A 26,528-nucleotide genomic window follows, 5' to 3' on the forward strand; every position below is an offset into this window, starting at 1 on the left:
TAACATGCCTCTATGAATTATATGCTTTTTATACTGAAAATTTTGTTTAAGTTACAAAAATAAAAGTTTACTCAATAAAGAAAGAAGTTCTACCGCATGGAAGTCCTTAAAATCTTAAATGTTAGTTCTACTAAAAATAGATTATTAATTATAATTACGATTTCTATTCAACATGAACGTCACTTATGAAGGATAAAAGTTGATCAACATTTCATGTTAATATTTCATATTGATATGATATATTGTGTCAATAGATAGATAGATTAGACTCGTCTATCGAAAAAATAACGCGAACATCGATACTTAAATTATATTCCATCAAAATTATGGAGAAAATATTTAATTAGTTGGATTCAAAATTTTAAATATTACATAAAAATTTAAATGTTAATATAATTTATTAACATAGAATTATTTGTGGAAGGGACAGTTTAGTTTTTAAAAGCTATAAAAGTGAAGATGTTGACCAACTTCAACTTTGTGACAACTATATTTTTAGATTGTTAGGTATCTTAAAAATTTTATTTTTAGTTAGGTTTATTTTCAGAACTTTATATTTATCATATACTTTCAAATTATTTAACTTTCAAAATTAACATTTTTAAAAAATAACTATGTAGGTAACTTTCAAAATTAATTCTTCGAAAACTACACTAATTAATACTTTCAAATCTAAAATGCTCGTTTCCAATCAATAATTTTTTTTTGGCTTTGTTCGTTCTTTTAAACTTATAAATGTTTAGGTAAACATACTCATAATTATAATAAAAATAAATTATAAGTCTACCTAGCGTGAGAGGGTTCATATTTTTGGAGTTAAAGATTAGTTATTTTACCCAATTCAAATAAGGAATGTATTAGGCATAAAGATTTTGTATAATTTAATCATACTTTAATTGTAAAATTTATATACGGTAAAATTTTAATGATTTTAAAGTCCTAATTATAAGGACTTATTACTTGATTCAAATAAGGAAAGATTTAATAAGTAATAAATTTGGTTTAATTTAAACTCCTAAATATTAGCTAGCAGAATAATCAAATGACTATTTTGTCTGGTGTGAACACTATTTTAAAAGGATAAAAAAGGCGAACAATATTTCGCTAAGGGTCTTCGTGCTTTTAATATAACTAGTTTCAATGTACGTGCGTTGCACGTGTGCATCACGTCAATCCATAAAGATTACGTAAATATTATTAAATATTATTTTGAGCTATAAAATAAATAAATATATAAATAAGGGTAAGTTTTTTACAATGTTGAAGTTAATCGATTTAGCAAGCTTAATAAAAGAATAACTTTCGGCCCACCTACCTCAGACATTTTATTTACGTTTTACATCCAATTCACCAAGTTAAGTGATTATCTTCTGTCTTGTGCGAATAATTAGCGGAATTTGTTATAAAGAAAGTAATAATAAGATTATAATAATAATTTATTCATCTTTTATATTTTGTTAGAATTAACGTTGAAAGTATATTTATATTTTGTTAGAATTAAGAACTATGGTCAGTTGAATTATCTACATATTTTGTTAGAATTAAGAAGAATATTGAGAAAATTGTACATTATTTTAGTTACATAAATATTGAGAAATTGTTAGAAGTTAGAACTATGGTCAGTTGAATTATCTATATATTTTGTTAGAATTAAGAAGAATATTGAGAAAATTGTACATTATTTTAGTTACATAAATATTGAGATTTATAATCGTGCTATGAATAATTGTTTCCGCTCTTCGTGATTATAATCGTGCTATGAATAATCGTGATTTATAAAGATCTAGCTCTTCGTGATTTATAATTCTTAATTCTCATAACTACAGTTATGTACTTTTTCTAATCTCTTCGTGATTTATACATTGTTTCCGCTAGAATATCTATTTAACTTTTCTAACATTGACTTCCATTTGCTCATGTTCTAGCCTTTGATATGCAGCTGCAAGGCTATTTCTCGAACTCTTTCTGCATATGTAATACACTGGTTCTGAAATCTTCTTTTGTTCCTCTCCATCTATGTGTAATAAATTGTTGCTGCAAATAGAAATGTGAGAACTTGAGCTCGTGGTCTGTTGCTGTTTGTCCTCTTGATCAGCCATTTTAATTCTTGTTCCCAGCTTCCAACATTGTGTTTTTCTTTCAACCAGCCTACTAATGCAGCCCATATTGATCTAGCATAAGCACATTCAAAGAAAAGGTGATCCAACGTCTCTTCTTTCTGGCTAGTGCATAACACATTCCTTCGGCACATCAATCTTCCATTTTGCCAGTCTATCCACTGTTGCTAACCTTTGGTTGAGAGCTAGCCACAGAATAAATAGATGCCTTGATATAGTAACATCTCCCAGCACAAGATTCTTCCATATAACTTTCTGAAATTGAGACCTTGCTGCTATATACATTGTCTTGTTGCTAAACTTCCCTTGCTTGGTCTACATAAATAAAAGAATAAGTGAATATTTTAATTTATATAAGGTAAAGATTTAATTAATTTTAATATCCTACGTATTAGGATTTCTTATATAGCACTTCAAAGTTTTAGTTGATTTAAAACTCTTAAATATTAGAAGAAAATTTAAATGATTATTTTGTCGAGTGTAAACTCTATTTTAAAGGGTAAAAAAAGCGGACAACATTTCGCTAAGGTTAGGGTAGGAGCTTTTGATAAGTACATAAGTTTAAAAAATCACATAGATATTACTCCTCTTGGTCCACTTTAATTGATTTTTTTTATTGTTTGATATTAAAAAATTCACCTTTGAACATTAATTAACAATAAAACTGACCATATTAATCTTAATTTGTTCAAATACAACAAATACTACAAAGGCAATTTTCAAAAAAAAAAAATTAATTCCTTCTTGATACCTGAAAAAATTATATATTATGGACTACTAAAAAGGCCAAAAAATTAATTAAATTGGACCGGAGGGAGTATCAAATAATGTATTTGAGTTATAAAAGTTTAAAAAAATTATAAGTTCCTAAAAATAATGAATGTTGACCCTATCCAGCTATAGCTCAATAAAGGAAGTAATCATATCCCATTAAATTCTACAAATGGCTTATTGTGATATTGAGGACTTTATGAGAATCTTTAAGAAAATTGTACTGAAAATAAATAATATAAATATATTTTTCAAACTATTATTTAATGATTTGATGAATAATATATATCAAGAAATTTAATCTTTGATCTTTAGAGTTTTGGAAATGAGAAGTTTAGCTTATAGCTCTTAAATATTAATTTGATACATGACAATACAAAATCTAAAATTGACTAACGTTTAGTTAACAATTTAGAACAAATAATTAATATATAAAAGAAAATGGACCGGTCATTTGCTGGAATAAATGCAAACAAAGAAAAAGTTAATTTATGACAACTCAAATAGAATACAACTTATCTTTTACTATTTCATATTTATTACTTCAAATTTACATTTTATCAATCTGACCCTCATACTATATTATATTGATTTTTTTATTTCTTTCACTATCAGTGCTCTTTCTATAAAAATAAATTTATGTACCCTAATAAAGAGTTTGTAAACTTGAAAATGTATTTTTATTTTATGATAAATTTGAAAAAGAATTTAATAGGATTCTTTAGCTAGTTATTTATATAATTTAGATACTTAATTATTTATTCTCAATATAAATGAAAATAATTCATAGTATAAGTATATACTATGAATTCTATGTTCCAAAGGATTAAAAAACTAATATGATCATATTTTACTTTTGAATCTTTATATGTAGAATAATTAGTGTTGTTGACTCTGGTCAACTACTTTTATGACTCTCTTTTTCCTTACCTCTTTTATATCTTTTATATTTTTAAATTTTGTTATTTATTTTAATTATTGAATTTAATATTTAAATATTATATAAAAATATTTTTTGGGTTAAAAAGTAGCACAAATTTGATATGCAAGTGTATTATGGTTCATATATATATATAGACACACACATGCAAAGAATTACAGTAATGTTATATTATCCAAATAAATAAATAATTTATATTAGATAATTAAAATATTAAATGATTTTTAAGTCCTATATTAAGACTTCTTACGTAGTTAATTAATGAATGATTTGATAAATAATATTACAATGAATTTCAAAAAGGGATAACTCTCTAAAGTATTAACCATTATATTACGTCTAAAATTAATAGATTACAATTATGTTACATCTTCTCTAAATAAATAAATAATTTATATTAGATAATTAAAATACTAATTTATTTAAAATTCATGTTTAAAATTTCTCACATGATTCAAAGGATAACAAATTTTTAGTTGATTTTGAAAATGGGATAAATTTTTAAAGTGTTAGCCACTGTTCTACGCATAAACTTTGTACCACTATCCATCATAATAGTGTGCTTGGTAATATATTTGTTGTTTTACATACTTTTACAACTTCTGCAAAATCTAAATATGGAAAAATAATATTATTCATTTAAAGTTCTAAATATTAGGATTTCTTACCTAGTTCAAAAAAGGAAAAATTTAATAACTAAAATTTTGTTTGATTTAGAAGTCCTAAATATAGAAAAAACAACTAAATTACAACTTTATCCAATATGAAATTAGTTTTTAAAGGGTAAAAAAAGCAAACAATATCGCTAAGGGGCTTCGTGCTTTTAATATAGTATATATATGAATAGATTGATCAAAATTCTTAATATTAGCCATCTTAAGTATGAAATATTTGACTGTAGCGTAGAAGGAATTACAATGGTATTTTGGATTTTTTTTTGTCAAACGTAAGAAATTCTCTTTTAAGTTTTAACCCAAAATCTCAAAAGGCATAATTTTTTATTACTAAACGAAAATTAAATTGGATGTAAAGTAAGAACAGGAAAGAAGGTAGCCTCAAAAATTTTAGAATCTTCTGACTAAGAAAGAAAACCTGCAGATTAGTCACATAAATCCATATTGAACTACATTAGGCTTTAAATGTGTAACATCTTTTAATCCAAAATCAGCATATTCTTTTACTCCTAAAAAGTTGAATTGGATGGTCAATAAGAAAAGAAAAAGAATTAATGAAAAATAATCTTCCAAAACCCATATAAAAGCATTTAAAACAAAAGCAAAAACAAACTAAAACAAGAAAAAACTCCAAAGATAACAACAATATTCTATAGAACGATCGGAAAAAGTATAAAGAACTCACCTACTAAGGAGCAATCACATATCGTTGGCAAAGTACTACAAATTAGCAAGCTTTTTTATACTATCAAGTCAAATAATATGGAAGGAATAAAAATTATATTACATAGTTCAAATAAGGAAAGAATTTATATAAAGAAAATCATAGTTGATTTTGAATTCCTAAAATATTTAGATTTTCTACATGGTTTAAATAAGGAAAGAATTAATAATTAATAATTTAATTGATTTTAAACTAATAATTAAATTACTAATTTATCCACTGTGGAATCTATTTTTAATGGGTAAAAAAGGTGAATGACATTTCACTAAGGGCCTTCGTGCTTTTAATATAATATAGATAGATAGATAGATAAAAGGGAAGCTCCAAAGTCAATTGAATTACTAAACTACCCCACAAAAGCTGAAAGACCATTTCATCCTTCATTTTCTAATATTGCTTTCATGCTTCATTATCCCACTCTCGACACATGTTCTTTCCCACGTACGTATTGAGAATATACTGGGTTTGTTGTTGGAAAATTTTTATTTTGTGTTTCATACAACTGACACTAGTTGTATGAGGCTCCTTTTTGTCTCACAGTTTTGTGGACCCAGATTTCTGTGGACTCAGAAGTGTAAGATTGGGGTCCACAAATAAGTATGATGGAGTTTCAGCATAAGTACACTAGAATTCCAACATAATATACTGGAGTTCCAGCAAATATACCGGTCCAGCATAATATACTGGAGTTCATACACAGGTGCACCGAACTCCAGTATATTATGTTGGACCGGTCTCTGTTGCAGCAAAATAGTGGCTATTTTTCATTGACTTGGTAAACGCTAGCTATTTTTGAATGACCAGTCCGAAAACTGGCTATACCGTGCTATTTTTACGTTATTGTTTGTTTCGTGCTTCATTATCTATTCATTGTTTATTTTGTTCTTTTCAATCGATAACTATAAAATATGTTCAAATGAGTACTTTTGCTATTTTCTTAGCCAAAATTCTTACAAGTATCTCTTGCTAAAGGGTGTTTTGCAGGGATTGGCCTGGAGTCGAGAAACACCTAGAAAAAAAATTAGATTTAAGTAAAGACAGTGAATAAGGTTCTGAAAAAAGTTCAGATATTGAGTGATCAATTTCACCGTCATATCAACGATGATCATCAGTCTAAAATTTCCGTTTAACGAATTATGATAAAATATATAGCAGTTAATAATTATTTTACATTTTGCTAATTGACCGTGCACTTCCTAATCTTCAAATTTTGTTCTATATCTTATTGACATGTTTAATATTTTGTCTGATTTTAAAAAAATTGTACTAATTGACATGAGATACACGTGCAAAGTACGTGTCCAGAAACTAGTATACTAACAAGTAACTAAAGTGACGAAAGAAACACGAAATTTGGTATTTGAATTTGAGAGTCGTGTATTCTCTTTTAAAGGGAAAAGAAAATGTCACATTAGCAAATCTCTATTTAGTGAGCACAAGAATGAAGTTTCGGGACAGTTAGAAACAAAACGCGAAAAACACAGTGAAGAATACCGCTTAAATCCAAGCATAGTAATTTTTGCAAATTTAGACTTTGCAACTCAGACTTCTGTACAGGAACTCGAACATTTGAAACTTCTCTTTAATTTATCCTTTTTTTGGGAACGTACATAGAAATAGATTTTATGTTGCAACATGAACCTTGAAGGACTTAGAGAAAAGTTAAATGAATTTAATGTAATCATTTTAAGAAGTAACAATTCTGCAAATCAGTTAAGAACAAAAAACATTTATCCTCTTAATATAAATACTCTTGTACTAGTACTTATTTACGAACCTTATGTGAAACTAGACGTATAATAAACCAAACTCACTCCTAAGACATTGGCACTACACAGACCACGTCCCACAGCTTGGTGTTTATACATTCTCTAAGCATTACGTAGTCAAGAAAAAGTATGACTAGCAGGTTGCAAATAAATACCATTACCTCTGTAACAATGTCAATTAATCTATATATCTGGTCGACCCGGGTACATGAGCAAATGGCCTAAATTATGGAATAACAGGAAAAGGCAGACATTCTAGGGTACAAAAAGAACCCAATGGTTCGGGGCAATGTAGCTGCTGTACGGCCTCAATGTTCTGTCTACGGTCGTCCAACTCCTCCACCACCTCCACCACCAAACCTCTTTCTCAGATTATTGTAGGTTCGAGAAACTAGTTGCAGTCTTGGATCATCAGCTGGTATCTCCCGAACCTGAAATGCACAGAAATTACCAAAAATTATGACCACATACATCAGAATGGAAGTGCCCTATTTCCAGATGCATCTCGATTCCCGGCTGGAGAAGTAATTAATTTTGAATAACCACAAAATAATGGTGGACTATAGCTCACTGGTTTTGCATCATTCTATTTCAACCTTTCAACAAAATCAAATTGAAAGAATGCAAGTACATGCAGTTTGCTGCTGATCCAGGCAAACCATAAGATATGAATATACTTTGGAATGAATCCTAATCAGTTATCTGGTAGACTTGTGAAAAAAAGATACTTGGAATTTTTGGTTGTCAAAAATAAGAGCAGCAAAGGACTTTGTCTACAGCATCTAAGAGCTGCTTGCAATCTACAAACCTTAGCATTATCTAATAATTGCCCTTTCCTCACGTGATGGAAGAACCAATGGATTAGTCATCAAGTAACGAAAACTCACCTTCAAGCCGTCGTAGTATGCTTGAACAGCAGGAAATGTTGGTACGATTTTACGAGCTTGCATCATGTCCCATATCAGATTTGCAGTAGTATATCCACCAGTCTGCAAACAGTTAAGAAATTGAATAATTCGACATATGTGATACTGTGATGAGAAAAGAGAAATGTAAGAGAAAGGTAAGGGCTAAAAGTTTTTCTCTATCTGCTTTCCCACCTTTTCACCCGCAGCAACAAGAAGGAGATCACTTCCCATTTTAGGACTCAAGAAGAAGTTCCTGGAGTTCATGTTTACCTGCACAAGTGAGAAATTTTATCAAATGGAATCCACTCTTACATAACGAGAAATTGTTATAACATAATCAAACACACCATACCAGTGTCTCTTGAGCGAGTTGCATCCCGTCAGGAGTGTAACCGACCATTGCTCCCTCAACAAGTGTCTACAGTCAAATAAAAGTTGAGAATTGAGAATAAGATTCCTGCTCAACTAATTACTTCTATAAGCTCACATAAATTGGCTTTCTGCCTCATAGCAGAAAATCCACTAAAAGAGAGCATGCCTGAGTTAAGATGACAGCTGCAGGAAGATACACTAGAGTACCAAGTTCTTTAACGGGTGGTGTTATGTTGTGATAGAACGCCAAGTCGGGCATTACTCTCTTGAGGTTTAACCCTTTAATTGGGGCTATCAATCTCTTGAGTACGCCCCAATTCCTTGTTGGACCAATTTCGGAGACTTAGGCTCTCTTTCTCAAGAAGAACCCTAGTCAACTAAACACAAACTAGTGTTTGCAACCACTAATTCAGCAATTAACCATAAAATTGGCCCAAATATCAAACACCCATAGTCAATCTAGCCCTAAAATACAAGACCCATCAATTACCCACACTAGGGTTGAGCCACAACCCTAGATTATGGGTCTAGCTACTCATAATTAAAGAAGAAAAACAAAAAATGGATGAAGAACAACTCATATTAATTAATCACTAAGGTAAATAACAAGATTCAATGATGAAAAGTAGATAAAAATGCCGAAAATGGCTAAGAAAGTCGAACCCACGAGCGCAGCTACGTTACAAAACTATCTGATACCCTAAAAATTGAAAAAAGCTATTTATACTAAGCTGAAAATTCTGGACAAAAATGCCCATGCGGGGTTAGTGCGGACCGCACAAAATGGTGTGCGACCGCACTAGGGCTCTGAACTTGAAAATACAGCTCTCTGAACTTGGGCAATGCAGAGGGCAAGATTTTTTAATTTTTTTCCCAGATAAGTTAATGGATTTCATAGAAGGCATCAAGAAGATGCAAAATTCAGAATTTTCAGAGCAAAGGAATAGAAAAAGAAAAGGACAATGTTAGCTCTGTTACAAAAGGTTAGAATGAAGACACTGGTATGATGTGTTTGATTAGAGCTAACATTGTCTTTTTTGGAACATAATCAAACACACCATACCTAAATGTATTTTGGAACTTACCACATATAATTCAATCATAGGTGGTTTTTCCGAACTCATGTAGTCCTCAAACAGTTTGCGACCACGTTGCAGATCCCCAGAATGAAGATAACACCTGCACAAGCACAAAATCAAGCACATGGAGGCGAATCAAAGATGAAATATAGAATGAAAAATTCTCTAATTTCCAACAACATACAGAGAACTGCAGCTGACACTTTCCCATCACATGTAAGATTTGAAATACCATTTATTTTTTTAAGTTTTTAGTAACTAGTGTTTATTAGATCAGGGATGTAAACAGTTTTCACTTCCCTTCCAACTAGACCAAACAACAGGACAGGAGGGATCAGGGATGTCAAATCAAAGTAAATCAATTAAGCCACCACTCGCTTCCCCTTCTCCTCCCCACTTGCTTGAGCCAACTGTGGTTACTTGGAACTCGTCCATGAAGTAAAATACCCATTATGGATATGTCTCCTGAGAAATACCTAAGCCATCCCTATACGAACATGTCTGTCCAAGAACCTCTTTTCCTTTTGGCAAGAGCTCCTTTCTACAGTATTATCTCTTGGTAAAGGTGTCTACTCTTAACTAAAGATATTGAAAGACGGGGGCGGATTTATAGGCTTAAATATGGGGCACGTGAACCCATGGTCTCTTCGTAAAATTAGATATTTTATGTACATATTTTCTGAAATTGGTATAATATTAACTGTTGGCACCCATGCTCCAAGAAGATGGAATGGTCCATTTGGTTGAATGTTGAGTTATTGTCCAAGAGGTATAGGGATCAAATCCCACTAGATACATTTTTTCTTCCTTGTTTTAGTAGTGCACCCATGTACTAGAAATCCTAGATCCGCCTCTGTTGAAAAAGGAAGAGGAAATATTATGGATTAAAAGTTAGTCGTTTCATCTTGATTGGCTTGAAATCCTTAGATCAAAAGCTCAACGTCCAAGGAGATATCCAGAGACCCATTTATCTGCAAAGGGTTTCTGAATTTTGTATACTACTTGTTTGCAGAGTTTGCTCTTTTTGTGGAAATAAAATATGTGCTCTTATAAAAGTCCGCCGGTTATGTTCAAATGTCAGTTGAACAACACCACCAGAGTCATAATGTATGAAGCTTAATGCCTCCTTGGACATTGTCATAGATTGGGGTCTATTGAAAAGGAATTCAAGAAACCATCGGTTGAGAGACAAACTACTTGTGCCACACAAAGTTGTCTACTTTGTTGCCATTGTAAGTGCAGAAGCAGGTTATATCATAAAGCTCTTCCGGTGAAAATTAAGTTTTTGATGATTGAAGCCTAAATGCAGGTTCTTAACATAATTCTGAGACTAGTATGGATGCAGTTGGTTCTAGATTTTCAAGAACTACCGTTTCTGCACAAGGCAATGGTTGCAATAGTTGCCTGTCTAGAGATCCTTCGCCGAGGCATGAGAAGCTTTTTCAGGCCGGGAGCATTATCTATTTGAGTTTAACATTTACCCATTATCAAGTCATCTAAAAAATAACTACAACTAACTGTCCATAAAGAGTGGCAACAAATTAAAATACACTAATAGTGTAGCAGATATTTGATGAGTTAGCCAGCTACTTGTGTGTATTTATTTGACATCTCGTAAAAGATAGTGTGCTTCTATCTAACAGTAGTTCTGCTGTTTTCATTGTTCAGGTTGGAAAATGAGCACTTGAATAACGTTGGGAAATATCGTGCCTCCAAGTCCGTACCACTGCCTTTCAACTACGACGAAGACAAGAGTCTATAGCTATGTTTAGCTGATACAAGTCAAAGGAACCCAGAATACTCAAGATAAAACTTTTTTCTTTTCTTGGTTTCCCTTTTCTTGTACAGTTCTTTGATCCATTCATCAATGGTGCTTATAATATAGTTTAGTTTTGTTCATGAAAATGTTCTTTACGTTCTATATAAAAAAACATAAAAACACACCAGATGGTCCATACCACTTCACATCTATTGACAAAATATTATGACACCAAGTCAGATTTACAAATAGGACACGTAATAAACACACAGTTAATAGAAATGGTAGCACGGATAACTAGAATGCTCGAGATTTGAAAAGACCAACTTGAAGGAAACTATGAAAGACTTTAGAATTATCATCGCGGAGCCTAATAATATTTGGACCACCTTGTCTCATCCAACATTAAGAACCTTTTCGATTGAACACAGCATCTGTGGCAACCAACTCTGACAAACTTCATGGTGCAATTACATTATGTGTGACTTCGTAATTTTAATGCTTTGACTAAAAGTCCCCTATCTCCCTTTTTAGTTGCTTAAATCCTACACAGAGTTTTAATCTCTCCTCTATGTGGATTGTGAGATTTATAATACTCTAACCCTTTTAACCAAACTATAGAGTTAAACAGTTGGAAGGAGGACACAATACAATACCTCATGGTTTCCATCAAAATGAACACATCAGGTGTTTTACCGTCCTTGCTAAGCATCTCAAGAAGTGTATCGATCGCCTGCCATGAAGAAGAAACATAAGATCAAATAGAGATTGACAAATTATTAAGGATGACCATGCTTCATAGATAAACTCAAAAGGTGGCAGTAGGTAGATACTTAAAGCACAAAAGCTTAATGTAGCTATGCAGCCACTGACAATAATGTTAGACCAACTTATCAAGGATTATTATCTTCCTTTCACAAAAGAAGCTCATAAGCATCACTTGCACCTCTAGCATTCCTTCAATTTTAACAAAACAACCTTTATCACAAAATGGTATGGAAATGCAATATCAAGTACTGTAAGGACAAGGCTCGGGCAATAGATATTCATTATGACTTACACTCTCAAGACATAGAAAGGGAAACTGTCACTTTCATAAGGCTATGATGTAACTCACATCATAAAATTTGTGATTTATTTGTTTCAATAAAGTGTTTGTTTACTTGTCAAAGACTTAGGACAAAATGATCTCATCAAAATCTTCAATGACTTTTATGTAGGAGGGAAAATACTACATTCATAATACTGACTTTGCTTATACTATTAAGAGATTTATGATCCATTGGTGTCATTATAACTTAAAAGTGCACAACACCTGACACCATACTAAGGTTTTCTTCAAAAGATTGAATTCAATATTCAAGCAAGGCTCATTTCACTTCTTTTTTTCTCTCATAGAAAGAATACCTGCAAAGGACTAGCTGATATAAAGATTCGACTAGATAAATTCTCAAACCTAGGCTTTGAAAGTATTAAACTTACTTCACGAGTTCACGTTTAAGCAATTAAACAATGTTCGGTCTGTCTTATCCGTTCTCAAAACCCAGTTATTTAAGACGCTTACTGAATCTGAGGTGCGGCCCGGGTGGTTGTGGGGGAGGGGGGGAGCTAGTGCAGATAATATGTTGGATTGGTACATCTAAATTAAATGAATGCCAAGATATGACAGGATACTTTACAGGAAGAATTAACAGAAAGATTCGGGCCCAAATCTATTAAAAAAACTGAATCACATCTAATGATCTTGTTAGTGGATGTCGAATATGGTACCTCCACATTTTTTAGGTCTGCACAGGCATGAAATGCAACATGATAAACGGTGAATTCCCTATTTAAAAATCCACCACGCCGGAAAACAAACTCAGCAGTTGGGATATTGTAAAGTTCTTCTTCGGACATGCCCATCATGGATCTTACTGGAATGTCACTAGGTGCTTCAACTGCTGACCAACCCTTGGACTGCTCAACTAGCTCAAGAATCTTCTCCGAAAAATAACAAAAAAAGAAAAGAAAGATGATATACCAAAAAAATGGAAAAATTGTAAAAGCACATGGATGCACTTGTTACTCACCTTGGAAGCTACATCATCAGTGACAGGTTCCTTATTCTTGTGAGCAGCTATAAGTCCAGCATAGCAGAATTTATTAAGACCAAGACCAGCAGCAGTCATGTCCCTAACAATTGCATACCTGCAAAGTTGGAAGGGCAGCCAATCAGATGCCAGAGTAAACGAAGATTATGAATCCAACAGAAAAATAAACCACGTAACATCATGTTTTGGAAAGATTGGATGAAAGTTGACACTGAAACATCAACAAGGAGAGCAGAGAAGTTTTGACGTTGCATTCTGCATCCAGTAGCTTCCTATAGCATATTAGTCAAAAACTGTTTTCACTGAATAAGCAGATTCTTTCAGTCAAATGAACTCTAATCGTATCAACATGCTATGCTGTGTAGTTATCTAATAATTTGCTGCATTCCAGACTATCCACTACATGATGGATCTAATCGTACAACTAACTAAACAGATACCAACATATGCCTTCAAATATACGCACGACCAATTGTGTACAAGCAATAGATACAGTTGCAAACAGCGAGCAGCTTTCTTACACTCTGTCTACCCGACCAGCAGCTGCACACGCATTGAGGAGACAGATATAGGTCTGTCCAGTAGGCTTGACTTCAAATCTCTTCATTTCTTCCAAAAGCTACTTACAAAGAAGAAAAACATCAGTAATTATTTCAATGAATCATATCATTGTTGATAATTTCAGAAAATATGGAGCAGGATAACACTGCAAGACAGAGTAAGGATACATACCCGTACTGCTTGTTCTGAATTTTTGCATTTTCCACATGTAGATATCATGAAATTGTACAATGCAACCTGTGATATTGGAAGAAGAACAACAACCCTCGTTGTTATAATAACTTCAAGGCTGGGCATAAATTACATAAAAATCAACGGTAAAGGATATTAGCTGCTGTAATTGTAGTGGTGTCACTTAAGCCTAACTCTCGTTAACCGAGGTCCAGTCAGCTTAACTGTAGCCAGCTGAAGTAGTAAGTCAATTGTTGTAGTCAGGTGGATTTAGTATTTAGTTATATGTAGTTAGTTACTTGTATAAATAGGCGTTGTAATTAACTGTAGTTCGTTATGTGTTCATTTTGGAGAGCTTGTAGAGAAAGCTAAGAAGTTCTCCCCAATTCTCTCCTCTCTTTCTCTCTCTCTCTCCTCTCTCTCTCTCTCTCACACTTCATTTCGCGTAAACTCTTGTTGATAATTCAGTGATTCAACAAATATGTAAACTCTATACAAATATGAAAAGCAAGCATAGGAAGGAGACATACATCAGGGACCAAGCCCATGGCTTTCATTTCGTCACGGAAAAAGAAAGCATCTTGCAATCGAGCACCCTTCATTGTCCCAATAAGAAGCGAATGAAATGTATCTCTCTCTGGCTTTACACCATCCAGCATCATGTCATCATAAACATCCCTCAACAAATAATGCCTAATTCACATTCATACATAAAAATGAACCGTAATTCAAATCAATCAGTTACGCCTTAATCAATTGGAGTAATTATATAAAAAAAAAAACTACCTTCGCTGAGCAGTTAGAGAGCTAATAACAGTGCTGTATTCAGCCTCATTGTTAGCGTAGTTTCTCTTTGCGTACTCTTCCGGTGTAGCCGCGAAGTATCGACGCCCTATAGTTCGAATCAGTAGATTTCTGGGTCCTGAAAAACGATTTTGAAGAAACAACAAATTCGTTAAAAGTGATAGGAGTATCATTTTATTAAAAATCAAAATATATGAAGAGAATAGAGATTGAGATTTTGAGTTGAGTACCAGAGAGGGTTCGGAGGAGCTTCATGGCTGCAGCATCAACTGAGAACTATGAGTGTCGACTGACTATTGGAGAAAGTGTGCATCTCAATTAAACCCTGGGACTCGAGGTTTTTGAGCGAGATGCCTACGTGGCATTCGTATAGAGGTGAGGTTCGATGATTCTTCGCACCCTATGGCTTTCCTCGACTTGGTTACCGGGGCGGGCAAACCCGGGTCACGTTAAACTTTACTTGAAAATAGTTTTCGGGCCGGTAATTAAAAAATAGCCAGTATTTGCAAAGTCATTAAAAAATATCCACTGTTTTGCTAGAACACGAAAAGTTCCAGCAGAATATGTTGGATTATGGAGCTCCTGTATATAAACTTCTGACATATTATGTTGGAACTCCAGCACACGTAAAATTCCAGCATAATATGATGGATTATGGAGGTCATGCGTATAAACTTTCAACATATTATGTTGGAATTCCAGCACATTATACTAAAATGTCATATGCAAAAAATTTTAACCTCCAGCATATTATGCTGGAATTTTTTCGGATTTTTTGTTCATATTTTATTTTTACATGAAAAAATGGTTAAAATTCGAATACTTTTAAAATTGTAGCTATTTTTCAATTACCATTCATGAATCTCACTATTTCTATTTTTTTCTCAACTTTACTTGAAGCAATACTTTTTTAATCCTTTTTCCCCAACTAACAATTTGCATTAGATGTATGACATATTCTTAGTTGTATCGAAATATTATTAACATTCATAGTTTGACAAGTGCAGTAATATTTATCAAGTATGCAACTTATGAACATCCCCTAAATTCATAAATGGAGTAACATTTTCAAAAGTAAAATTAGAGCAAATAAAAATTAATTTGGTGGATCTTATGAAGAATTTTATAAATTGCACAAACATAGTATTGCAATGGTTAGGTATAACTATATATCAAGTAAAAACTACTGTTGGGATAAAGAAAGAAACTGTTTATTCACTTCGGATTAAGAAACTACGAAAAATGAAGCAAACTAAGTCGAGGTAAATCTGAATTAATGAATGAATTATGCTAAAACAAACACTAAAATGAACCGTGATATACCACAGTAACTCAAAAAATTGCCGCCAACAAACATTAACAACTGAACTTATATAATGTATATATACATCGGATACTATTATGTACATGCTGTGTTTTTGTAAAGCAACAAAATTCTCTCACACGAATAAGGATTTTGATGGAATAGTCCTTCATTTTTAATCAAAGGTCTTAGGTTCTAGCCCTGAGTATAAAATCGTCTTTGTTAGGGAGCACTTTATCCCTAATGTGAAACTTTCTAACGCGAACCCAAGTTTAGTCGGCTCCTAATGCGAGTGATGAACGCCGGTGGGAAATCAATAACGCATCGGCAATTTCCTATCCCCAAAGATGGTTGAAAAATGAGAGGAATGAGAATTCATAACGCGGATCTCAACTTACTTAGGATTGAGGCATAGTAATTGTTGTAGTAGAGTTTCATTGATGTCACAACAGGAGGCAGCTTTGCATACTTTTAATTTTTGGCTGCAGAATGCAGCTCTGAGTCAAACTTTTAGAGTTTTGTGGAGCTATTACTTTTGCCAACTCCCAACAGTATAACTGCCTGGCGTCTGTCGCTTGCTTTAATTATCCAATTTATCCAAAAGGTTGTAATTAATCACCATTACAATCATCATCTGGTCTAATTTTAGGATAAATTAACTATATTCCTGTATTTCATTCACATTTCTCAGAACCAGAATATGCCACTACAATACGATGATCACGCACAACTGTCTGAATCACATTTGTAACAATAACACGAACTCGTAAAATTACATTAGTAGAGTCTGAGGAAAGTAGTATGTACGCAGACTTTATCTTAGTGGCGGAGTCAGAATTTTCATTAAGGGGTGTCAAAATATAAATAATTAGATACATCAAAAAGTCAAGCGGAGTCAACTTATAGTAAATATACATAAAAGAAAAAAAAAAATCTAGCACTATAGTGTAATTTTCAGGCGAAGGGATGTGACTTGACACCCCTTGGTTCAATATGGCTCCGCCACTGCCTTAACCTATCCCGAGCGGGTAAAGAAGTTATTTCCGAAAGACATTCAGCTCAAGAAGACGAAAAGAGACAATATCAATACCACTAATAGAGACCATATGAATAATAACAACATCATAAAGACAATAAAATAGATGAAACGCAAAAGCGAACAACATCATAAAGACAAGAAAATAGATGAAACACAAAAGCGAACATCATAAAGACCAGAAAATAGATGAAACGCAAAAGCCACCAACATCATAAAGACCAGAAAATAGATGAAACACAAAAGCGAACATCATAAAGACCAGAAAATAGATGAAACGCAAAAGCCACCAACATCATAAAGACCAGAAAATAGATGAAACACAAAAGCGATAGCCAGTAAAAAGACCCGACACTAAGAAAACGAAAGAGTAGTGAGACACAACATTAACTACTACTAGAGTCTAGGACAAAAAAAAAGTTACAAGCAAAGGATTAGAAAACAACTTGTTTCCTCCAATTAACAATTACACTTGATATCAGGAATAACAACTTCTACAATAAAATAACTTTCGTCGAGCTAATTAATGGATGCTAAAACAAATAATAACTAATTAAAATTTAAATACCTAGCTGAACCTAATGATGAAAATCCACTATGTAGGTAATCGGGGCGAGTAATAGCCTTCAGATTTGAAGATTTGTTGTTGTAATTGGCACAAATTTTCACTGGAGTCGGAGTAACCTGCATAAACATATAATTTCCAGCAAAAAGATCCCCAAAATGCGACTGACTTTCCTTCAATCTCTTCAACGTTTTAGCCAATGCAGCAACAATAAACCTAGCTTTTCTTCTTAAGAATTTCTTCAAGCTCGGAACTTTTATCTTCAATCGCTTCTTCAGGTGCACTTTTCTCAACTTTATATTCCAGAAAGAAGCTGGTTTTTTCCTAATTTTTCCAATTACTTTTTCTCTTAGGTGTATTAAATCGATATCTTCTTCATCTTCAAAATAGCTGCTTTGTTGTTTGAGTTTTTGGTAGGGAATTTGCTTGACAATGGTGGATGTCATGTTTTGTAAAATAATGCAGAGACACGTACAGGACAAAGATGATATGAACACAATACTACTGAGTTGGTTAGAAGAAAGTGTTTAATTTATATACAATAAAATATACATTTTTATATCATTTAAAATATAGAGGTTACTGCCATATATAATATTCTCCTCCAATTATTGAAGGTATTTGATTAAACACAGAATTAAAGAAAGTAAAATTATTGAAATTTATGATCTGAAATATGTTATCGATATTTTTGTGGCTAAATATAAAAAGATATAAATTCTTTTTGGAACAAGCTAAAAAGAAAAGAGTAGTAAATAAATTGAGACTGATGGGTTGTCCGGTGTGCTAAGCTTCTGCTATGTGTGAGGAAGGGCCGAACCACAAGGATCTATTGTATGCAGCCTTACCCTACATTTCTGAAAGAGGCTGTTTTCACGACTCGAACTCGTTACCTCCTGGTCACATGACAATAACTTTACCAGTTACGCCAAGACTCCCCTTCACATAACAGAAACTGATGGAATAAGTAAAAGTTTTAACTAGGAAAAATAAAGTAGAGTACCTAAGATAACAAGTTTGAATATACAAGCTACCCTTTATTATGAGATTGATTTTCTTTCGTCCTTAACTAAATATTTTAAATTCGAACTTTGAAAATAGAGAAATTGTTGATAGCAACCCTTCTCCATTTAATGGGCTATACGTAACGCGAGACTCCAAGAATGAAAAGACATATTTAATGGGACATATATAGTGCGAATTTGAATTAGTCGAGCACCGATAACCAAATTATTATACCTAAACAAAATTAAGATACACTAATAATAGATAGTGTATAGTAAGTTAAATTGCAAAAAATAGGTGATACAGCCGGCGGGGGTTGTCTTTGTCATTGCTAATTGAATCAATATATCATGTATGTTTGTTATTAATGCCCAACTACATTGTGGGGTTGTAGTTGTGCAGTTTGTTGAGTGAATTAAATGCAACGAAATCGTCACCAAACGGAGCTTGCGGACAAGTGAATGGAACTTGAAACAACTACCCACGCCCACCAAGGTGACACGAAAACATTAACGTGAAAGAAGAGAATGAGCATTCTCGTGTATCACTTTCAATGCCACTGCAAAACACTTGCCTTCTTTTATTACAAGGCCATTTAAGGTTAAAATAGTATGGTCTAGCCAGTTTTCGGATTGGTCATTCACCGGTGGATGGGGGATGCTAATAGAAAAGTATATCATCTAAATTAAAACGGAAGGAGTAATATATAATCGAGCACCGATGCTCAAATCTCTAGTATATTATGTTGGACCGGTATATTATACTGGAACTCCAGCATATTATACTGGAGTTCTAGCATAAGTATACTGGAATTCCAGTACATTATACTTGAGTATTTTTTCGGATTTTGAACAATGTTTTCGTTCAGATTTATTTTTACATGAAAGTGGCGAAATTTCGGTTACTTCCGAAACTGTGGCTATTTTTGAATGACCACTTAAAAATCTGGCTATTTTTGAATTTCACTTGTTCCCGCATAATATACTGGAGTTCCAGCATAATATGCTGGAAGTTCATACACAAGTGCTCTAATCTCCAGTATATTATGCTGGAACTTTCGTGTTGCAGCAAAATAGTGACTATTTTTTAATGATTTTACAAACGCGAACTATTTTTCAATTGCCAATCTGAAAACTGAATAGCCGCTATCAGCATGATTATTTTATTAACACAAATTATTCGTCTTTACGTCACATTATGATCCGGGTTGATTGCATCAGCCCACAAGACGGCTGGTTATTGATCTTGTTTTTAAATATCATTCATAAATATGTAAGAGCAGGTCAAGTTACACAAATTATTGAAATGACAAGTGAAACTCTTTAAATCTTAATTAGGAGTATAGTAACCTCCTTTATTGTATTTGTCCTACAAGACGGCTGGTTATTACAGGTATTTAAAAACAAGCACCTTTTACAAGGAGTAATAGAAAAAATAAAAGAAAAAACAATCTCGTATAATAATTCCCTTTATTGTATTTGCCAAATCTTATCTTATAACCAAGAGACATGGAGTAACCAAAAAGAACAAAAAAAATTCTCCTGTTGTGTTTTCCATCTATTGTATTTGTGAAACTCCAATCACATTTTTGAACCAAAAGATGTTCCAACTTGAACAACATTTATCTAGTTGTCCAAGACAATGTCAAAGCTATTATATTTGGCTTATTGCACATGCTTTGAGTGAATGTATAGTCACTAAAACATTTTAAAACTGCATTAGGTTTTGAAGCAGCAGGTTACATTTGGATCAGGGCCAAATTGTCCATAAGCCAACCATATATGCAACCAACAACAGAACAAGGTTTCCACACCATCCCAAAAGACTCTAAAAGGGGACAACATATGACAATGAACAAATGATTTACAAGTATTTTTATACTGGGGATCTTAAGCTTCTAATATTGGAAGTATAATTGGCAAAAATAAGTACAATCAAGAATCAAACAATGTACAGAAGAAGGAAATTGTGTTAGCGCAATGCCAAAGCCTTATCCAACAAATAAAAAAATCAGCATCACCACCGATATTTCACATCCAAACTTGATCAAAAAGAATTGCAGGCTGGAGCAGCAAAAGGAATCAGAGCAAAACAAGTAACTCAGTAGAGCTTTATTCGGGTTTGAATTGAACTTCGACATATAGGGCAATTTTCAAGCGCCCTCCCGCACTCACAACATGTCTGCATCAAATAACACCAAATTGTTAAGTCATAAAAGGCTTAGAGCCCGTTTGGACATAAAAAAAATTCCCTTTTTTCAAATTTTTTTTCTTTTTTTCGAAATCAGCGTTTGTTCGTAAAATTTCCAATTTTCACTTGAAGATGCATTTTAGAAATTTTCGAAAATTTGAAAAACTCCAAAAAAGTTGTTTTTCAAAATTTTCACTCAAATCACTCACAAAACTTCAAAACAATCCAAAAATATTCATGTCCAAACACAACTCTAAATTTCAAATACCATTTTCACTTGAAAAAAAATTTCACCATGTTTTGGAATTCTACAATTCTTATGTCCAAACGCCCACTTAATCTCCCCAAAACATCTCGTTGCTTTTACAGGAAGGAGAAAGGAAAGTTGCTCACCTGATGCCCACAGCCAAAGGCCATGTCTTTTGGGTTGGTAAGGCAAATGGGGCAAACCTGCACAATGAAGAAACACATTCCTTTCAGTCAAGTCATACTATTTCATTTGTTGTAATAATATTTGTAAAACCAGCAAAAAAAATAATAATAATGCAGCAGTATAAAGCAAATGGACCTGATTGTCGTATGTAGAGGAGGTGGTAGCAGATGGAGCAGTGTAGGGAGATCTGGGAGCAGATGGAGCAGTGTCAACTGCGCGAGTGTGATCATAATACGAACTTGGAGTCTGCTGAAGATGCGGAGGTGCATCAGCAGGGCTTCCATAACCGTAATAAGCGCTTGTGGGCTGCTGAAAACTCGCTGCACGTGAGGGCTTTGAACCACCGACAGATGTTGCCCCATACATAGGAGGGGGAAGAGCTACCCTACTAGGAGACGTTCCACTTTGTCCACTGCAATTAAGCAATTAGAAGATGTCATCAACCTATAACTTGACAGGAGAAGTGAGGAGAAATGTATAGCAGAATGAAATCAAACAAACAGATGAATAAATAAGCAGAGTGAGATCTGACCCCAGTAGGTTAAGCATCATGGTTGCTTTATATTGTGTAGGGATTTCCATCAATGCTGAAAGAGCAAACTCCGTCTCCTTTCGAGTTTGAGATACATTTTTGGCCATGATCTCCGTGAAATTGACAAACTAATAGGAAAAAATCGCAATTAAGCAACATCAAAGGAAAATGTTCTAGAAAAGAATATATGCCACAATCTAGACCACCACCACCAACCTGGAAATTATCAAAATCCCGAGCAGGAATATTATCATCAAATTCCTTCATCATATCCCAGGGTCCATCGCCAACCCCAACCAGTATAATTGACAAGGGAAACTTGCTGCATGAAATAAGACAATGCACTCCGCAAATTGAGTATAAGAATGAAAAGGCAGCAGCAAGTAACATAACCAAAAAAAATTACTAACACACAAAAAAAAAAAAAAAAGGCGAAAGGAAATTAGTAACAAGTACCTTGCTCGTACGATTGCATCAACTGTTTTCTGCTCCTGTGGACTTAATTGTCCATGTCCAGTATCAACACTTCTAGTAACCTAGGGAGAGAGAACATAATGCAAGGATTTAATATACACTTAAAATACAAAAATATGACAACCAACAAGGACATTTAACTCACTCACTCACTATACAACTAAAGCTAAGCTATTTGTCAGTGTGCTATTTTTTCTTGTTCTTGTCTTTGTATTTGCATAATATTGATAAAGACAATACCTGCCCATCTGCAATGATTACTAGAACATGGTACTGACCACCACTCTGCTCAACTATTGTCATGGCCATTTCAATGACCGGGGCAAACGACGTTGGTCCTGTAACAATATGAGATGGTGCCTAAATAAACCCAATAAATTACCGTGTATAAAGCTGGCGAACAATCATCTGTGATAGAATTTATACCTGCAAGCTTTAGCTCGGGGACAATTTCTCTGTAACGAGATAGAACTTCCTCAAAACCATAACAAAATCTTTCATCGGGAAAGAAACTGAATACATCTTGATCATGAGTTGATGCTGTAAGAAGTTATACACATGGAACAAAAAAATTAACCTTGTGAGAAATTCCCCAAATAGGAAAAAGTTTTATGGGTAAACAAAAGAAGAAGAACAGGATTTTAGAATACCATCTCCGAATCCAAAACACGGAATTAAGTTATCCTCATCAAATGCGGCCAAGGTCTTTCCAATTATAGAAATTGCTTGCTCATACGGATTCAAATTCTGCCCGATGTGATGTAGGCTCCGACTACCAAAAGACCTCTTACCTAAAAGAGAGCAAATGCCCCTCAGTATATTCAATTGTAAAATAAAATATCACATACAGCTAACCAGAGAGAGGAAGAAGAGGGAAGAGTCAGAGCTTAACCTGTCCATTCATTGCTCTTGGTGAAATCAATACCCACAATTAGATTTGAAGACTCCAAGCCCTCTCGTGCAAGGGCTTCAGTCACCTGATTACAGAACAATGTCGTATTTTATCATGCGTAGGAGGTGAAGAGCATAGGCGAAACTACTTAAAATGGGAGTCATTAAAATTAGGATTCAATATTTACATCTGTAAGGCTAAAAGTTACATCTTAAAAGGAAGTATGGAAGATAAAGAGAAAGTACTGTACGTCTGTACCCCAAATGAAACCTTATGTTACACCTAAAACTAAAAGAGTGCATAGGAGGGGGGATTCGATGCATTTTGTCACTATTTGACATATCTAGCCAATTGTTGTCCGAGTGCCATCAAAGAAGGCATGAATACATAATAATTTCCCACTTGGTAAATATTTGCAAGTTCAGCTAAGGCTCATGGCTCATCTATCAGCTTGTGACACTGAAACCTTTCAACTAATAAATTTAGTCAAAGTTATCCTAACTTACGAAGAAAAAACCTTTTTATCTCTTTCTACATGAGAAAGAGCGAGTACAGTGACAGAAATCTCTCAACTCAATTAATCCAATATTGATATTCAGCAAAAATGTAAAACCATTTCTAGCATAAATCTCTTTCAAGTTGTTTTTTCTTCACTTTACCATGTACCGATATCTCTCTTAACCTTATAGTACCAGCTGAATCCATCTCCTTTGGATTAAATTGACACTACCGAAAAAGAAAAGGCACTATCCTCTAAATTTGGTTCATTCTAATTATTAATCAGTCCCATTTTCCTACAACATTCATAACGTGTCAATTTTCCAACTATCTGGAATATGGATAAGTCATGTTCCACTAAATCCATTGATCATTCCAACTTTCCTACAACACTCATAACATGACAATTGTTTCCAGCTTTCTAGACTGTGGATAAGACATGTTCCACTAAAGAAAGAGACTATAGAAAGTACTGGTTATCTTTTTGGACTTCCTTTTTCATGCCTGTCTTTCTGGACTTTGGCGTGCCAGAGATCCTCATTTGGGAACATCCAGAGACATTGAGATCCCTCAGGTTGATCTAGAAAAGCGACAGAATTAAAGATCGGTGCTCCAAACTAGATAAGGGAAAAAGCCTTACGGAGGCAACTTCCCAAGATAGGCCCGAACAAAATTATAGTTCTTATCTACGCAAATCTCTAAAAGGGTAAATAAGAATCAACAAGCATAGTTCTAGATACTTGCAAGATATAAGAGAAGAGGCAACAAAGTTGTGGTAGACTGGAGGATGCAGTTACAAATAGCAACTTCAAACCAGTTATACTGTCATAATCTGTCTTGCTACCCCGTGAGTTTTGACAAATGACAACCAATACAGTGCATTTTACTGAAAATCTTTAAAAGTCCTGAGGCTTACTCCTATTTGATGTGATTCTTATCGCTACAGTCAGAACTAAACACCAATAGATTCACGCCAAAACATGAAAGGAAAGCTTATCAGAGGAGCATCTTCTTTTTTCACCACTGCAGTTATCTAGTCCATCATTCTCTCACTTTTTTTAAGTGCTAGCATACACGTACAAGGAATAGGATAAGAAAGACTCCATGTACCTAGAGGGGGACGCAAGAGTTGAACTTTATGGGATCGAGTTCAGGATTCTACCACAACTCATTTGATTTAATGGGTTCGGCATCAATTATTTGTACTAAATTAGTGAATAAACCCAAGGGTATGGCTTGGTGGTTGAGACCATGAGGTCTAAGGTTCAAATTCTAGCAGAGGCAAAAACACTAGATGATTTCTTCTCATTCTCATCCATCCAAGTCTTGGTGGGCAGAGTTTCCTAGTACCTGTGCTGGTCCGGACACCTTGGTTATCAAAAAAATTAACACATATATAGGCAACAACAACAACAACAAACTCAGTGTTCCTAAAGTGCTAATTTCACAAACCACAAGGTTAATACTAGTAAAGCCCAAAGGGTAGGCAGCATACAAATACATGTAACAAAAGGTAGAGTAATTCTAATTCATACATACCTCATCCAGGGAAGAATAATTGTCGGCAATCCTAGAGTATCTCCGATCAAGTCTCGGTTTTGGAACATGAGAAGGATAATTCTGTTGTTGGGGTGGTGGTGGAGGATAATTCTGTTGGGGTGGTGGAGGTGCATAGGAAGGAACAGCCTGCTGGTGGTGGTGGGATGGTGGGTAGTTGTAACTATCTTGCTGTGGATAAGATGATTGAGTTTGAGGATAATTGTATTGATTCCAAGAAGATCGAGTTGATGAAGTTTGCCTCCAACTATCCTCTCTTGAACTCTTTCCACCCATCAATCAAAAAAGTCAACTATCTAAACAAAATCTCAAATACTGCAATCAAAAAGTCTTTATCAAAATCAATCACAACACAAAAGGATCTCTTATCTTCTATCTATCAAAATCACATAAACAAGAAAAAGAAAAAAAAGGGATTTTCTTCTTTATGTATAAACTGAAGTTTCTAGAAACAAGGGAGCTGAATCTTGAATATCAGAATTAATAATGGAAGATGACAGGGTTAAGAAGAGAAGGCGGCTAAAGATGGCTAAGACTGGGTAATCAAATTGAGACTTGTAATCATACAAAACCGACTCAATATGGACTTTGGCTTCTACATCATCTTTTCTAACAAAACTACATACGCCATTACGACAGCAGATGACAGTAGGAAACAAGAGAGAAGACACGTAACACTAAAATAATACCAACACAAGAAGTAAATCAACCAATAATTTCGTAGGAAAGTAAAACCTAGAAAATTATACTAGTCAAATACTTAAATCTATTTAAGCAAACGGGTTTCACATTTTTCAATCGAAAACCGCAAATATTGAACAGTCAGAATTCAGAATAGACAGAGACGTTGAGAGAGGCAAACTACATACCTGATTCAGTGGAAATAGAGTCAGTGAAACATTTAAAAACTTTGTGATTATTGGATTTTAATGGGGATCGAATCGAATCTGTTTGAAAAAAAATGGAGTATAATAGGAAAATATTTATTTTATCAGAAAGGAAATATACTTTTTTGCCAATTAAAATATAGTGTGCAGTAACTTTTTGAAGTTATTTGCACTTTTGGATAGGCACATGGAAATTTCTTCGTTAGGTCACGGGTGAAAAGTTGGGTATTTCGTTTATTAATAATGGAAAATGATTAAAGTTTGGTCACTTCATTTATTTTACGGCCTAAAAATGTCACTCAACTTTTAGAAATGGTCTATTCACGACGTTAGTCAATAATGGCATGGATGTGCCAAATGTGTAACGGCAGTAGCATAAAATAAATATTTTTTTAACGGATGACATGGATAGAC

General features: G+C 33.7%; 2 protein-coding genes across 2 annotated transcripts; both read right to left on the reverse strand.

The window, feature by feature from the left end:
- Positions 1-7,125: 7,125 nt before the first annotated feature.
- On the reverse strand, positions 7,126-15,124 carry LOC104227648 (pentatricopeptide repeat-containing protein At4g35850, mitochondrial). The gene is made up of 13 exons (XM_009779928.2): positions 14,973-15,124; positions 14,725-14,860; positions 14,469-14,631; positions 13,939-14,004; positions 13,728-13,825; positions 13,186-13,303; positions 12,884-13,093; positions 11,770-11,846; positions 9,361-9,454; positions 8,256-8,321; positions 8,096-8,173; positions 7,883-7,984; positions 7,126-7,426 (listed from the first exon to the last, which is right to left on the reverse strand). Exons 1-13 carry the CDS (start codon positions 14,995-14,997, stop codon positions 7,316-7,318), a joined length of 1,344 nt encoding a protein of 447 aa, XP_009778230.1. The 5' UTR covers positions 14,998-15,124; the 3' UTR covers positions 7,126-7,315.
- A 5,331-nt stretch (positions 15,125-20,455) lies between these two features.
- On the reverse strand, positions 20,456-26,241 carry LOC104227645 (E3 ubiquitin-protein ligase RGLG2-like). The gene is made up of 12 exons (XM_009779926.2): positions 26,097-26,241; positions 25,210-25,542; positions 23,173-23,257; positions 22,931-23,071; positions 22,707-22,820; positions 22,521-22,618; positions 22,263-22,342; positions 22,023-22,128; positions 21,807-21,934; positions 21,410-21,686; positions 21,235-21,291; positions 20,456-20,832 (listed from the first exon to the last, which is right to left on the reverse strand). Exons 2-12 carry the CDS (start codon positions 25,501-25,503, stop codon positions 20,752-20,754), a joined length of 1,461 nt encoding a protein of 486 aa, XP_009778228.1. The 5' UTR covers positions 25,504-25,542; positions 26,097-26,241; the 3' UTR covers positions 20,456-20,751.
- Between the last annotated feature and the right edge of the window lie 287 nt (positions 26,242-26,528).

This window comes from Nicotiana sylvestris, chromosome 2, assembly GCF_000393655.2.
Source record: "Nicotiana sylvestris chromosome 2, ASM39365v2, whole genome shotgun sequence".
NCBI classification, from domain to species: Eukaryota; Viridiplantae; Streptophyta; class Magnoliopsida; order Solanales; family Solanaceae; genus Nicotiana; species Nicotiana sylvestris.

Bases quoted from the DNA above. Each gene is read 5' to 3' on its own strand.
- LOC104227648 (XM_009779928.2), bottom strand. From the start codon at position 14,997: ATGAAGCTCCTCCGAACCCTCTCTG. The intron at 14,632-14,724 runs GTAGTTTTTTTT...AATGTGAATTAG, and splicing joins TCTCTAACTGCTCAGCGAAG to GCATTATTTGTTGAGGGATG. The intron at 7,985-8,095 runs GTGGGAAAGCAG...AACTGTTTGCAG, and splicing joins TTGTTGCTGCGGGTGAAAAG to ACTGGTGGATATACTACTGC.
- LOC104227645 (XM_009779926.2), bottom strand. From the start codon at position 25,503: ATGGGTGGAAAGAGTTCAAGAGAGGATAGTTGGAGGCAAACTTCATCA. The intron at 23,258-25,209 runs GTATGTATGAAT...TTCTGTAATCAG, and splicing joins ATTATTCTTCCCTGGATGAG to GTGACTGAAGCCCTTGCACG. The intron at 22,619-22,706 runs GTATAAATTCTA...ATATTGTTACAG, and splicing joins CCCCGAGCTAAAGCTTGCAG to GACCAACGTCGTTTGCCCCG.